This window comes from Fukomys damarensis, unplaced genomic scaffold (assembly GCF_012274545.1).
Source record: "Fukomys damarensis isolate Sample0158 unplaced genomic scaffold, DMR_v1.0_HiC HiC_scaffold_30, whole genome shotgun sequence".
In the NCBI taxonomy this organism is placed as follows: Eukaryota; Metazoa; Chordata; class Mammalia; order Rodentia; family Bathyergidae; genus Fukomys; species Fukomys damarensis.
The window spans coordinates 62,231,414-62,247,554 of NW_022900942.1; the positions used below are offsets into that span (position 1 = coordinate 62,231,414).

Sequence of the window (16,141 nt, forward strand, 5' to 3'; positions counted from 1 at the left end):
GGTTTTTGTCTAAAAGATAGTGACACAAAGCAAAACAGATCAAGTATCACCAATTAGCAGTATAGAAAATGAGAGTAAAGAGATGTTGCTAAAATGCAGGATAGAAATGGGTGCAGAGAATAGTGTGAAGGCCGAGCCACAGCTGTCCAAAGGAAACATCAGGCCTGATGTTTAAACTTTCTCATAACCACATTAAAAGATGAGTTTTGCCAGGCGTGGTGGCACACACCTGTAATCCCAGCTCTCGGGAGGCTGAGGCAGGGGGATCACTGTGAGTTTGAGACCAGCCTGGGCTATATAGTGAGTTCCAGGTCAGTCTCAATTACATGGTCTCAAAAAAACAAAACAAAACAAAAAAACCAAAAAATGAGTTTTAATGTTTTTAATCTATCAAAAGGTACCATTTCAACATGTACTTAGTATTTTTAAAATATTATTGATACTTTACATTCTTTTCCCAACTCTTCAGAATTTAGTGTATACTTCATAGCAGATCTCACATCAGAGCGGCTGTACTTCAGGTGCTTAATACCCCATGTACAGCTCTTGGCTTTCATATCATGCCATGCGAATTTGTGACAACTCTCAAACTGGAAACCAAAAATTTTTCAGCGCATCCCGTTTAATAACCCGCTTCAGCATTTATGGTTCATTTAAATCTTCTCTTTTGGAAATTAACTTGTGTAATTTAAGTCTGCAAGTTAACCAGCTAAACAGCTCTTAGCTTCACTTGCACGAGTTAGTCCAAAGCCCAGAGCACTGTCCCCTCGCTGGTGTCACCACCGTGGAGCTCTGCAGTGTGCACTGAGTGTCGGGTGTCTGCGGCTGCTGCTTCTCTCGTTGTGTCTGTGTGTTACAAAGAAGCGCACCGTACATGGGTCCCGTGCATTTATAAATGCACAGGCCATCTGGACTCGCACTGAGCTATATCGTAGGTTTTCACCATGAATGTACGTGTTACAGTGTGTTGTTTCCCTTTTCTCCTTCTCTCCCCTTTCTAGGCAGAAACATTTAGTTGCAATAAAATAAAAGATAATGACAAGGAAGAAGGATGCTTCTATTTCAGGTATTTCTTAAGTCATTTCATGTGTTCATACATGTTTTGTTACCATTTATTTAAACCTTAGAAGTATTTGCCTCCCTACTAAGGAAAAGTAATTTATAATCAAATAGAAATCCCTTGTGTTGTCAGAGTACTTTGTTTTTTATTACGGAGAGATTACTATATTTCCAAGATCTTTTGAAATGGAGAAAGAAAACTGAATTAGGTTTTACAGTTTATGCTGTTGCTTCCTCATTCTAGACTTTATTTTTCTCCCTATGAGTTCCTTTAAAATTCTTTAAATTAGGGCTAGATATGTAGCTCAGTAGTAGAGTATGTGCTTAGCATGCATGAGGTCCTGGGTTAAATTCCTAGCACCATAGCAGAAAACCAAAAAAAAAGACCAAAAAACAAAGCAAAACACTGAATGTTAGAAGGCTTGGAAAGTATTGTTGTTTTCTATGATAGACCAGTAGCAAAATGTTCAGACCAACCCTGTTCATCAACCAATATTTTAGTATGTTCAGATCATTGTAAGGGGCTGTACAGACTTTCTAGAGAAGGCAGATTGCCATCTTTTCAGTCTGTTAGTTGTCTTTCAGTGTATGAAGTCTACTAACCTGTGTGACAATTGGGCTGTTTATTATACCCCAAAATACTATATTTCAGGTAAATCTTACTTTACCATTCCAGAGATCAGTTTGAAAGAAACTTTTAATATTTAAGGATTAAACAGACATGGCGATTATGTAAGTGCCAGTAAATTCTACTCGTTAAAATGGTCAGTTTTGTGTTATGTGACTCAGTTTAAAAAAACAAATGAGAAATGAGCACATATACGCAGTTACACATGTCATGCCATAAAATATAGGAACATTTGGGGTATGTTTGAATGACAGTCTTGATTGCTAACGTATTAATCACTATGTTTGGGGTTTAATATATAATCTCACTCAATTTTTTAACTTTTGAAAAATAAAATACAAAACCCAAGAAGTGCAGGAAAAAAGCCCCAGATCTGCAGCACTGTGACTGTGCCCATACTGCAGGTGGGTGCGCCCGCCGCTGAGGTCGGCACAAAGCTGGCACCCAGGCAGCCTCCGCCTGGGCCTCTGCTGCCGCTCTTCCTCTGCACCGCAGCCTTCACTGCACACACAGCCGCTTGCTCCGGCCTAGTGTCTGGTTGTGCCTGTTCTTGTGTTCTAAATATCCTTCTCCATATGAATTTTTAAACTCAGCATTGTGAGATTAATTTGTTTTACATTAATATAGTTGGAAGTTCTCTCATATCTCACTTTTATAGCTGGATAAGTCGGTGGTGTAAACGCATTGCAGTTATGCATTCTGTTAATGACCATGTATAGCATTTTGAGTTTGAGATTGTTATAAATCAGGTTTCTTGTGGCCGGGCGTGGTGGTGCACACCTGTAATGAGGCAGGAGGATAACTGCAAATTCAAGGCCAGCCTGGGCTGCAAAGTGAGTTCAAGGCCAGCATGAACTACATAGTGAGACCTGTCTAAAGAGACAGAGAGAGAGGAAGTCTGTCAATAAGTCAGCCAGTCTGTTATGTTACTGCTCTTAATAGTAGTCTCACACAAGTGGCACGCGTGCCGCAGTTGGCTGTTTGTTACCATTGAAAGCTCGGAAAGGCTCGCCCCACTGCTCTAACGTAGATGCCCACGTAGATGTGAAACGGCCGGGCCAGACGCGCGGCACAGCTAAGCATGGGTGTGTGCTGTGAACCCTTTCACATCAGCCCGCCTGGGCTTCTGCGGTGTGCGTGTGGGCTGCTTTTGTATGTGTTCCACATGTACTTGGAAATGTTCTGTGTTCTGTATTTGAGGTACAGCGTTCTTTGTGTGCATCACGATGCATTTTCTAATCATTTTTGTTTAGCTTCTCCGAATCCACTGATTCTTTTTATCTGCATCTAGTAGTGTGGAGAATCTTGCAGTGTGAATGTGTATTTGTCTGTTTTGCATCTTCTACAGCATTCATTTTAAATATGTTGAGTCTTTGTTATTGGGTACATAACAAGCTATTATAACGTTTTCCTACCAGATTAAATCTTGTCAGGATGGAGTGCTCCTCTTTCTCTCTAGTAATGCTTTTTTTTTTAGCCATATAGTCCGCTTTGATAACCATATAGCAGCCGACCACATCAAATGTGCACAAACCAGCCTAGAAATCTTGGGGGTTAACGTTGTGGAATAACCCTTTTTTCCGTCCTTGTACGTGGCCTGATGGAAATTTTCCTGTGGTAATTCCTCTCGTGTCTTGGGGAGGGTACTGGGAGCTGAAGCCATGGCGCCTGAGTGCACCCTTCTCTCCTTTATCTTCCCTACTGAGGGTGGAGCCCTGGGCCTGGCCCTGAGCGACCTCCCAGCCCTCCTCATTAAGTATCTTAAACTTGCTATCCTCCCACCTCAGCCGCTCAGTGCTGGGATTGCAGGTGTCCGCCACCCGCCCCCCCAGCCCTTTCTTACATTTTATTTGGAGACGGATCCCACGAGGGTGCCCCAGCTGGCCTGCAGTCTGACTGTCCTGCCTCCACCCCTGCAGTAGCTGGGGTTGGTTGTGCACCATGTCCAGCCCGGACTTTATCTATGAATTAAAAAGGGTAAATCTTTCTTGGCCACCAAACATTGTTTTCAGAACTACTTTCTGCTGGGTTTTTTTAAGAATCTGTTTTAATATCTTAATCTGTTTTAGTCTTTTTTAATCTATTTTTAAAAATCCTTTTGAACTTTTTTCCTGCTTTCCCTCTTTCTTATGTTTCTAATTGTCATTTTCTGTTCCTTAGGAAATTGCTAATTACAGCTTTTCACTTTGCTTTAAATGATTTCCTTAGGTCATAATGCACACGTTTTACATCTTTCTGTCTAGTAATAGTTTGTGTATTTTCTCTTCCTGAGCAGTGCATGGACCTCAGAACACCTAATTTCAATTTTCCTCTCACAATTTGCATTCCTTTTTTGTTACGCATGTTAAACCTAGAGAGGTATTAGTTACTATTATTATTATACATAATGTTCATTTATATTTAGTCATTTTATCTTTCCTGTTAAATTCAGCATTTTCATTTGGGATAACTGTTCATTTAAAGAAGTTTCTTTGTTCTGATGATAAAGGGACTCCTTGTTATTTTTGCCTGAACATTTCTTTACCTTTATACTTAAGGATATTTTCATTGACTTTGTTACTATGTTGTTTTATGGTACTGGGTATTGAACACAGAGCCTTCACACTGAGCTGCTTTCCCAGCCCTTTTTGTCTTTGATTTTGAGATGGTATCTCACTAAGTTGCCCGGGCAGGGAAAACTTGAATCTTCCTGCTTTAGCTTCCCAGGGTGCTGGGGTTGCAGCTGTGCAGCACCATACCTGGCTGACTGTATTTTTGGCTGGCATTTTCTTGCAGTACTCAGAAGCCAGCCTTCACTGATCCATCCCATCATTCGCCTGAGAAGTTAGCTGTCAGGCTTGTTTTCTTGAAGTCATTTTCCCTCTCTACATATTTGGTTATGTGGGTTTTGTTGCCAGCAGGGTCACTGCAGTTTGCCTGTGTGTGTCTCCTTTTGTGCACTGCCTGGTCTCCAGACTTTGGTTGTATTTTCTTCAGTTTTGAGCAGTGGTCAGCCGTTATCTCATTGTGCGCGCCTCCCGTCAAGCCTTCCCTCTTCTCCTGGCGCTCCGAATCGCGCCTGTGTTAGTCCTTTCCACAGTCTGTTCTGTCTCTCACCCTCTTCTCTTTAACATCATTTCTCTTTAGTACTTGTTTAAACTAGTGTCGGTAAAGTACTTCATACGCTGAGGATCCATCTTTGAGTTGGCGGTTTCTTTGGCAGTGTTGGTTGTGGTACTTACATTTAGCTTTTGGGTTTTGAGCTGCGGTCTTGCTTTGTTGCCTAGGGAATCTGGAGGAAAACAGTCCTCCCAGCTCAGCTCCTGAGGATCTGAACTGTGGTTCACACCAGTACCTTGGCTTACTTTCATTGTTTTTTTCCCCCCAGTACTGGGGATTGAACTCAGGACCTTGCACTTGCTTGTGAGGCAGGTGGCGGACGGAACCACTGAGCTAAATCCCCACCCCACTTTTACTGTATTTTTAAATGTCCACTTCTCTGTTGAAATTTCAGTCTTGTCTCTTTCTTACCAACGTTAAGTAGTAAAAGTCTATTTAGAGTTCCCTTAAGTCTCTCTGCTTTCATCATCTTGTGTGTTGGTTTTCAGTCTCGTTCTCTTGCCTCTTTGTGTAATTGATCATTTTGTTGTTGTACCAGGCATTTTCTTTCTTTCTTTTTTTGTGTTTGAGTTTAACTTTATCCAATCTTAGAAAAAAAAAACCCAACGTGGTGCTAAAATGCCCATTAGCTTTTCTACCACAAAATATTTTGTTTTCTCCAGAAGTGAAAAAAGAAAAACATCAGGAAGCTGGAACAGTCCTTAACCCCCTCCCCATTTTATATGTATTGAATATTAGTGGCTAGAGTATCTCACTTCTTAATATCTGTAGAAATAATTGCACGTCTAAGGTGTAATGATCCTTTCCCAGAGAGGATATACCTTTGCCTTCATCAGTTGTCAGGGATGATATAAAGCTGACTTGCATGGCCTTGGGCGCTGTCTGCCTTGGGTCTACCTGTACGCCTAGAACTGGCTCCGAGGAAGACAGCAGCCTTCGATGTGAAACTCATTTCCCGGCCTCTGTCCTAGCCTGTTAAATTGGATTGAGTTACTTACTTTATTTAGCTCTTCAACATCTTTAAGCAAAACTTTTTTCATGGCTGTTTTCATCAGGAGGAGTTGGTCTGCCATTTGAAGCAGAAGTCTTAGGTTTTACTGTAAGACCGTTCGTATTTTCATTGTAGTAAAGTATAACCAAAGCAGTTTAGCGAGTGTACCTCTCATTAGGTATTAGTTTCTTACTGATAATTAAATCATAATAAATAACTTGATAATTTAGAATAGTGAATGACTCAATAGAAAATCAACAGAAAGGCCTAAATTTTGAAGTATGAAGCCATCTGTGTGAAATTTGGTAATGTGACAGCTGGGTGTGGTGGTGCATACCTGTAATCTCAGCACTTGGAAGGCTGAGGCAGGAGGATCTCCACAAGTTTGAGGCCAGCCTGGGCTGCACAGTTCAAGGCCAGCCCCAATTACAGAGCAAGATTCTTTTTCAAAAATAAAAAGATAAAATTATAATGAAGCAAAATTCACTTGACTTTTAATTCATATTTTGTGTTTAGTGTTTTCTCAACTTGATATTGCTATTTCCATTTTTAATGTATCAAGATCTTTTGTGAAAGAATAAACAGGTAAGGAAGACTTGGAATTGAACCCAGCATATAAGAAATGTTTGTTAAATAAGTGGAAGTGAGCATAGTATTAGTAAGTATTCATTTATTGGTTGTGAAATGAAATGTTGATGCTCTCGGTTTCCCTTTTACTTAAAAATTGTCAGTAATCTTACCTCTTTTTCTTTTAGGGATAAAATAATTCCTAACAAAGTGGGGACATACTGTATCCAGTTTGGTTTTATGATGGATAAAGCAAATATTCTCAACAGTGAACAGGTTTGCTTGCTTTTATTATATGAAATGGTTAACTTGACATTTTCTCATTAGTTTCTTAATGAAGTATTTATTTAAAAGTTAACTGATTAAGTATAAATACCTGTTATAAATCTCCTGTTATTCATGGGCGACACATACCAGGCCCCCCAGTGGATGCTTGAAGCCAAAAATAACACTCAATATTATCTGTACTGTGTTTTTCCTATGTGTATATTCCCATGATAAAGTTTAATTTATAAGCCAGCTATACTAGATTCATAGTAATATGATAGAATAATTATAACACTATTATATACTGATGTAGTTATTTTAAAACTTAGGAATTGTTTACTTCTGGAATTTTCCATTTAATATTTTCAGTCTGATTGATGGCAGGTAACTGAAATTACTGAAAGCAAAATTGTAGAGAGATAGTTACGATGTTATTTTTCAGGAACATTCAATAGAGTGTATTTATGTTCAGTGATTAGTCCGTCTTGATGAAGCCATCTGGAACCCTAACCCCAACCCCCAAGGAGGGGCATCTGTGTCCACTAAGCCAGGGCACACCTCAGGGTGGGCAGAGAGCAGTGATGGGTGCCCAGAAGGGCACAGACACGAAAGCCACTGGAGTGACACAGCCCGAGGCAGGCACCGAGCCACTGACTGACCACGCTCAGGAGGAAAGACAGTCCAAGAAAGCAAATGAGGTCCTTGATGGCTCGCTGTGTTTTCAGTTCCTACCCTCCTCGCCGTGACCGTGACAGAACACCTGTCGCCCTCAACTTAAGGAAGAGAGGTTTTTTTTGACTCAGTTTGGAGAGGTTTCGGTGCAGGGTGGTGCAGAGGCACAAAGGAGGGCCCGGCAGGCAGCGGGGAAGCAGAGCCAGGGGAGATCAGACCGGCTCCGTGGTGACACTGTCCGGGCTTCGGTGGGCATCGAGGGAGAAACCACAGCATGGCCCCTCCACCACATCTGATGGTCCCAGCACCACAGGCCCAAGAAAGCTGCCTCACCCAAACACATGGAAGAGGAGTTTGGACTCATTTGTCTTTCTGTTTGGTATGGGGGTGTCTTTTTTTTTTTTGCCTTTATTTCGCTTTGTTTTATTCCTTATTTTTGTAATTTTCTCACATCTTTTTCTTCATTTTTCAAATTTTACTTTTCATTTTTTTCCCTTTTCCCACCTGCTTCATTTTTATTGTTACTATTAAGCTTCTTTTTTAGCTATTTAGTTGACTGTGCCATTATGGCTGGATTATTTTCTGTTAATGGTGGTATAGTTGTGAGTTTTTATAGATACTGTGTATCAACATTTGGTTGTCTGCATTACTATTGCAGATCTCTTCTGTTGCTAAGGGTGGTGTAATGTTAACTTTTTTGGTTCTGCCAGTATGTCAATACCAGTTCATTTTTTACTCCTATCACTGCTGATGTCTGTGCTTACTGGTGGCGTTGTTGCTTTCAGTTGGTTTTTATTGTCTGCCAGTATCTGGTTTGTCTCTGTGTCATCAGCATGATTATGGTTCGTTTTGTCCTGTCTTGGTGGTGCTTGGGATTCAGCTCCCAGAAGAAGGCTGAACACAAATATTGCACTGAATAGATTGCAGAGGGGCGTAAAAACCAGAGTTTAGCCCAACCCAGGGAGACAGAATCCAACTAACTGAAGAGATCCCCAAGGTAGTTACAGAGTTTTTCCCACCCTAACTGATCCTCAACCTGCAGCACAAAAACAATACAAGCAAATATGAGAGAGCAAAGCATTAAGATTCCTCCAAAACCCCTAACTCCCCAAAAGCTGATCTCTCAGACACTGAAGTAGAGCAAGTTACCGGCAAAGAACTCCAAAACCAAGTGGTCACTATGTTTGAAGAGATCAAGGAAGAAACACAAAAATTCATAAGCTGTTTTGTGAGCTTGAAGACTGTTTAAGCAGAAAAAGGGTTTTACTAAAATGTTCAGGTCCTTAAGAAACATTAATTGAACTAAGTAAGAAAATAAAAGACATAAATGATTATTTTGGTAAAGAATTAGAAACTATAGGGAAAAAAAGACAAGCAGATATACAAGATACAAAAAACTCAGTAGAAAGCATGGGTAGCAGATCTCACCAGTGTGAGGACAGAGTGTCAGCAATTGGACTGGGGATTTAGCTCCGTGGCCTCTGCCTGCCTTGCAAGTGCAAGGTATGGAGTTGAATCTCCGGTACCACAAATAATTTTTCTTTGGGTCCCCGTTTGTGCCCCCACCTTCACCCCCATCAAACTCAGGACCTTGCGCTTGGGAGGCAGGAAGCAGCACCCACTGCGCTAAATCCTGGATCCAAACTTTTTTTTTTAAATAACAAGTGTCCGATATTGAAGGCAGTGTGGATAGATCGTAAAGTCAGTGGGACCCTAAATCCGACAAGGCGCCCTGCAAGCTGGATCCAACAGCTGCCAGGTAACTCAAAAAACCAACCTCAGAATTACAAGAATAAAGGAAAAATTAGAAGGTGGCTCAAAAGGTACAAGTTTGTTCACTGAAATCCTAGCAGAACATTTTTCCAGTAGAGGGAAAGAACTCAATATTCAAATACAAGAGGCATATAGAACCCCCAAATAGCCACAACCACAAAAGAACCTCTCCAGAATTCCCAGAATTTTCCAGAATGCTAAAAGCTGTTACAGGAAAACAGCCTACAAAGGTGGCCTATCAGAATAACAGCATTTCTCAGCACAAACCCAACTGGACGGGAGAGTTTGGAATAAAGTTTTTCAAGCTCTAAAAGAAAACAATTGTCAACCAGACTTCTGTGTTCTTCAAAATTACCCCTCCGAATTGACTGAGACGGGGGAGACTTTCCATGACAAAGAAGTTGGGGGGGTCCAAGTGCTCTAAATCAGCATTGCAGATGGTGCTCCGGGACTCTAGGCAGACAGGGGGCCACCGGCTGGGCACCACAGAAGAGCCCAGAGGGGAAGCCCCCCACCAGGCCAGCTGGGTTAAACAAAAGGGACAAGTAAAGGGATTAACACCGGAAAACAGTGTGATGAGGGGAGTGTAAAAACAAGTAAAGGAACGTAACAGGAAATTAACGGGAAATAAATTTTAGAAGGCAAACTTTAACTTTAATATATGCTGTCATTTCTTAAATATTAATAGTCAAGTATTAATATTAACATAATAAATTGTTAACTAGCTGCTGCTTTTGTTTTGTAAGGTTATAGTTGATGTTCTACCTAATCAGCCTGTGAAGTTAGTTCCTGAAATTCAACCCGCTACCCCAGCTGTTTCTAATGTTCGCTCAATTGCCAGTAGGACCTTGGTCAGAGATTTACGTCTCAATATCACGGTAATGTCTGTCATCCAAAACTGCAAAGAGAAACAAGAAAATTAGTCCTTGATGTTTAGGTGCAAGATGGTTATTGTAGAGCCAGAATGACTATTCAATTTAAGCTTACCGGGAAAATGTGCCGATGAATTAAATACTTATAAAAACCTTTGTGTTTGGATATAAAGAATGCGTAAAATTATACGTTAGATAAATCCAGATATACTAAGAACTGATTCCAAATGTGGAAATCTGCCTCCCTGTCCTAACACACCTTCACTCTATTTCACATCTGCATTACCACTGTGGTGTGAACTTTATGGACTTATCAGTGTTCACTTTACTAGGGAAGGGATAAACAGATCTGCTCTGATGACTGATAACAGTTAAGGAAGGAGGAAACCCTGCCCTCGCAGCCACTAATTACCTGGAGGGAAACAGCAGTAGAGCTGCCAAGACTTTAACAAGAGCATGCAGAGAGTAGTGAGGCCTGGGCAGGACCCCAGTGCTGAGAGACTAGGAAAGTGGGTTTGTGCAGGACTGACACCTTTTGTTGTTCTTAACTTCTCCCAAACGTCTCGGGTAAGCAGTGCCACAGACGTACTGTGAGGGTCTTCAGATCTCTGCACACCACAGGCTGCTGGAAGAGTGTAGACATTGCACACAGGCACTTTAAGTGCCCAAGACCTTTTTCACGGCAGCAGACACTAAAGTGCAAAATGTATTTTAAAATGGGAGTCACTGTAATTTAGAAAGTCAGGAAACATTATATTAGACGGAGATCTCTGATTGCTTTATGGTATCTGGGACTATTTTCTGCCTGATAATACTAAAACTTAGAGCTGAATTCTGTGCCTAGGTTAAGAAGACTCAAGATAATTTAATTGTGGGCTTCTATCTGCATGTGTCTTATTTCTGATTGTACACACCCTTCTCTGTGTTGAGTCTTCTAACCAGCTCTTCTACCTAGTTACTCTCTATTCATTTTAAGGACGCATATGGCAATCATACAGGAATAGACTTGGTTGGCACCATGGTAGCTACCATCAAAGATTTTAAGGAGGAAGACACGGACACGCCACTCTTTATTGGGAAAGTTAAAACACTGGAATTTCCCTTCGTAAATGGTTCAGCTGAAATCACGGTAAATTTTTAAAACATTTTGTTAAGATTTCTGTACTTAATATTGTAAGCCAGCATATTTAGGTACCTGTTCTGATTTTGCTCTAAGCCATTACACATTGAACCCAGAATCGTTTTTATCGATAACAAGTCGCTCTCTGTGTTTGTAGTAATTTTTATTTTTAGGTCCTAGTGGCAGTTTAATGCTCACATTTCATTGTGTGGTCAGTGTGTGCTTCAGGTCGGGCTTCTGCATTACGGTGTGAGAGGTGGGACCCGGGCCTTGCTTGCGAGGCAGGCGCTCTGCCTCCTGGCTGTACCTTTGGTCCTTCTTGTCCTGTTGTAAAGCTGCCTGCCATTGTACAGACAGAATTAAAAGTAGGCCAAGCAAACCTTAAACAGACTTTCTTATTTTCTAAAATTTGAAAATTTTATTGTATCAAAAAATATACAATGTAAGAACCTCCTTAAAAAATCATGATGTACTCATCCCTCAGAGATAGCAGTGATGAGCAGTTCACTTTGGTCCTTCTTGTCCTGTTGTAAAGCTGCCTGCCATTGTACAGACAGAATTAAAAGTAGGCCAAGCAAACCTTAAACAGACTTTCTTATTTTCTAAAATTTGAAAATTTTATTGTATCAAAAAATATACAATGTAAGAACCTCCTTAAAAAATCATGATGTACTCATCCCTCAGAGATAGCAGTGATGAGCAGTTCATATCTTTGGTAAAAATTTAGTTTCTTTCTTTCTTTTTTTTTTTTTTTTTTTTTTTTTTTTTTTTTTTTTTTTTTTTTTTTTTTTTTTTTTTTTTTTTTTTTTTTTTGGTACCTTGTGCTTTGTGAGACTTGTGCCAGAACCACTGAGCTAAATCCCCAACCCAGAAATATAGTTTCTTAAGCCAGGTGTGGTGGTGCTACACCCCTGTCATCCCAGCACGTAGGAGTCTGAGGCAGGAAGATCACAAGTGAGTTCGAGGTCAGCCTGAACTGCATAGTGAGACTGTGTCTCAAAAAATTTTTATTTTATTTTATTTTAAATTTAGTTTCTTTCTAGAATTTTTCAATCAACTTTCCATCACCTTTTTTTCTACTAGCTAGCTAGATAGCTAGATAGATTTTTTTTTTTTTTTTTAACACGTGGATTTTTTTAGGACATTGCTGAGGCACAGTTGGTTGGAGACAGAGTCTTCTCTTTGGTACACAAGTACTTTTTCTTGAATTTGATGTTTAGATGTTTAGGTTTTCACCTTTGTCTGTTAGGGAGGAAGCAGATTATATTTGCAGTGCTACTACTAGTACTCTTACCCCTTAGCCTTCCCCCTGATGGTATACACTTGAATTTAATGCGTAGGGATGTGGCACTTCCCAGCATCTGCTTTGTGTCATGCCCACGCGTTTCCTCTCCCCTCTGGAGGTCCTTGATAGCTCTGAGCAGACAAAATTCTCAGTTCCTCCTTGGCTCCTGAATAGTGAGTGTGGATGTGGGGTGTGTGTCGTGTGTTTTTTACTTTGTTTTTTTGTTGTGGTCACGTATTAATTTAGTATATGTGGAGCCAGGTTCTGCAGTCTGGATCTTAACAAACTGGTGTTTTTGTTTTGCACTGGGGATTGAACCTGGGGCCTCCATTACCTATATAAACCCAGCCCAGCAGGTAATAGATCTTTTTAAGGGAAGTTCAGGAAACATTGACCTAGAAAATAATTTGTATTTATAAGTATACCACACTTGCCTAAAAGGAATATGTTTTGTTTTCTTTCCGGTTGTGATGTAACCTTGGAGTTATTCAAGTTTGTTAATTGTATTATTCAGATTTCAGATTCTCTGTATTATTTGCCTCCTTGATCTGGAAATTTCTGCCAAGTGTCTCAGCTTCATTCTGATAAGCATTTGTCCATTTCATGTGTGCCAAATTTCTGTTATACTTGGATCCAGTTTTGGACTCATTTTCCTTTGTTTCTGTTATACTGTATATCCTCTATTTTATTTGTTTGTTTTGATACTGGGAATTGAACTTGGGTCCTTGTGCTTGCAAGGCAGGTGGTGGAACCACTGAGCTAAATCCCAGGCCCAAAGTATAGTTAGTTTTTCTTTTTCTTTTTTCTTTGTGGTACCAGAGATTGAACTCAGGTCCTTGCATTTGCAAGGTAGGTAGCAGAACCACTGAGCTAAGTCCCTGACCTTATCCTTTTTTTAATAGTTGTCCATTGAGGATTACAAACTATAAAAGTTTAAGATATGAGAGCTACTGTAACCAAGACAAAAAATTACGTTTCACTACATGTAAAGTTAAACTGTGCATCATAAACAAATCTAAAGCACAATTAAAAGTGTTGATAATTTTTGATATTGGGTACCTAGGGATTCATTATCTGTTTCCCTAATAAAGGGGAATTTGATACTTTATAAACTATTATAACTAGTCATTTTGTTTCTCATTGTCATCCTAGAAAATGTATTTACAAAGAAGCATTCAGTAATCTGCTGTTTGCTGTATAAGAGATTAAGTTGGTAACTGTACGTTTTATGAATTGACAACAAATCAGATTTGGTGCTGAAAGCAGATTTTTGTTGTTGTTGTTGTTGTTGTTGTTGTTTTTTTGTACCAGGAATCCAGCTCGGGTCCTTCTGCTTGCAAGGCAGGCAGGGGAACCACTGAGCTAAATCCCCGGCCTGGGTGTGTGGTTTTTAATAGAAACTTTTTTGGGGTTACTGGAAAATAAATGTTTACGTTTTTGTTTAATATCTTTTAAAAACAGCTTCCAAAACCTGAATAGGACGGGGGAATTGCTTATTAGTGGACTTTATGTTCTCTATGTCACAGATGGATCTACACTGTTCTATCAAGATGTGTTTTTAAATTTTACCTTTCTACCTATATGTTATTATCTACATACCAAAGTAGTTAATATTTCTTGTTTTCTGTAGAACAGTGAAAAATATTGGGAATAAGATAACTTTTATTTCAGCACTTACTAGTTATACACTGTAGTCTTAAGCTAAAGTACGTTAGGAAGTTTTGTGCGTTAATGAAAATAAAATTTTAAAGGTCAAATCTTCAGAGCTTTTGAGGACCTCTTGTTCTTTCACCTGGGACTGGTGGGCCTGTTTCCATGGTAACCACTGTAACTTAAACTCCGCATTGGGCTTTGGGCATTTCTTTGTGATTATTTTTGGAACTTTCACACCAGTCATTATGTCACACTGCTTCGACTTAAAGGTTAAAATCAAGAGTTTGCAGTACAAGATCTTAAGTGGCTATTGATATATCTGGTATGACGGAAAATATACTTCTCATTTTCTATTATGTCTTTTTTTGCATAAGTTGTATAGATAGGATCTTTCAGCTTTCAAATCAGTATCAAAAGGGTAAAGTGTTTTGTGTCTTGGGTGGTGGTGGTGATGATTTAATATCTTATTTAATACCCTTTGCTTCGAAATTTCACCACTTGTTTGAAGGCAGAATGGTGAGAAATATAGCCCTGAAAGTTTTCTTTTTTAAATCTGTTTTTTTCTTTCCCCTCCTGCTTTTGTATTTGTACAGAGTCTGGTGCTGGCAGAAAATAGTCCTGGAAAAGATAGTACTGAATATCTTATTATTTTTGAGCCCCGGCTACCACGTTTGTCAGAAACGTTGGAACCGTATATCCTACCATTCATGTTTTACAATGGTGAGTTTCTAGGATATAGAGGATTAAACACTGTTGTCAGTAATACTGTGGATGGCTTTACCCTGCCTCGTGTCAGCATCGTGTCATGATGTATTTTGGAAAAAAAAATCACAATTTCTGAATTGCGTAAATTGTCTGAATTTTTTATTGTGATTTTTTTTATCATAGATGTTAAGAAGCAGCAACAAATGGCAGCACTTACAAAAGAAAAGGATGAGTTATCTAAGTCTATTATTATGTACAGAAGTTTATTTGAAGCCAGCAAACAGCTTCTTGATGAAATGAAATGTAAGTCATCTTGTATTGAGAGGTAATAAAAAGCTGTACTTTAGGGAATGGTGAAAACCCCCAGATACAGAAACCTGTCTGTTATTGAGTGAAATTCACAGCCCTCAGAAAGGTAATAATGATGGTTTATGTTATTCATCACCTAGCAGTTTTTTAAAATGAAGTATTCCTCATTTTAAATAGTTTATATCCTGCAAAAATTTCATACTTCTGTTAGAAATTTGGGACCGTGGAAAATGTGAGGCTTCGACATACTAGCAGTGTTGGTGTTCAGCTGCAGGTTCGGTAGAAGACGCTGGCCAACGCTGTCCCGAGAGCTTGATGAGCAGTTCTTAGCGTGGGTTATGAGCTGCGTGTCTTCCTGTACCGGGCTGGTACAGAGGACACACATGTCGGCACTGAGACCACCTGCAGAATGTTGGCTGCAGTTTCTAATGATTTTGTATGTAGTTAAAATAAGGCCTAGGGCCGGGGATTTAGCTCAGTGCTTCCGCGGCCTGCCTCCCAAGTGCAAGGAACTGTTCAATCCCCGGTACCCCAAAAATAAATAAATAAACTAATTAATTAATTAATTAATTAAGGCATTTGATGGGCTGTGCCCTATTATCGGTTGTGTTTTGAAATTTTATTGTTTTGTTTTGTTTTTGAGATAGGGTCTTGCTTTGTAGTGTAGATTGGCCTCTAAACTCGCAGCAGTACTCCTGCCTCAGCCTCTCAAATGCTGGAATAGTTCAAGTTTTGGTCAGTTAACCAACAAATATTTATTACCTGTCCTAAAGTATACACTTTCTGTAAAATCAAAGATAGATATATCAGAGCTAAATCAAATGACAACTTACATCTTTATATCACTACTATAAATATATCACTTCTATAAAGTCTTAATTGGCTCTGAGAAAACCCTCGTGTGATTATGTACAAATTATGTATAACCACATGGATTAAGATTAAGTAATTTAGGGCCGGGGATTTAGCTCAGTGGTGCTGCTGCCTGTCTTGCAAGCAAGCATAAGGTACCAAAAAAAAAAAAAAGATTAAGTAACTTAGCTGAAATCCCCAGAAGTTTGCAGTGTATCATATGTCCTTGCCTGTGTTATTTTTTCATTTGTATGTTAGAATTGAATTTTTTTTTTTTTTTTTTTTTTTT

General features: G+C 39.5%; 1 protein-coding gene across 1 annotated transcript in view; it reads left to right on the forward strand.

The window, feature by feature from the left end:
• The window catches only part of Smchd1 (structural maintenance of chromosomes flexible hinge domain containing 1), a 103,911-nt gene that overhangs the window by 67,649 nt on the left and 20,121 nt on the right, over positions 1–16,141 (forward strand). The window contains exons 35-40 of the mRNA XM_033757417.1: positions 1,002–1,066; positions 6,533–6,620; positions 9,803–9,934; positions 10,905–11,057; positions 14,580–14,706; positions 14,875–14,994. Coding sequence (XP_033613308.1) covers positions 1,002–1,066; positions 6,533–6,620; positions 9,803–9,934; positions 10,905–11,057; positions 14,580–14,706; positions 14,875–14,994 — 685 coding nt within the window. The remainder of the gene's footprint in view (positions 1–1,001; positions 1,067–6,532; positions 6,621–9,802; positions 9,935–10,904; positions 11,058–14,579; positions 14,707–14,874; positions 14,995–16,141) is intronic.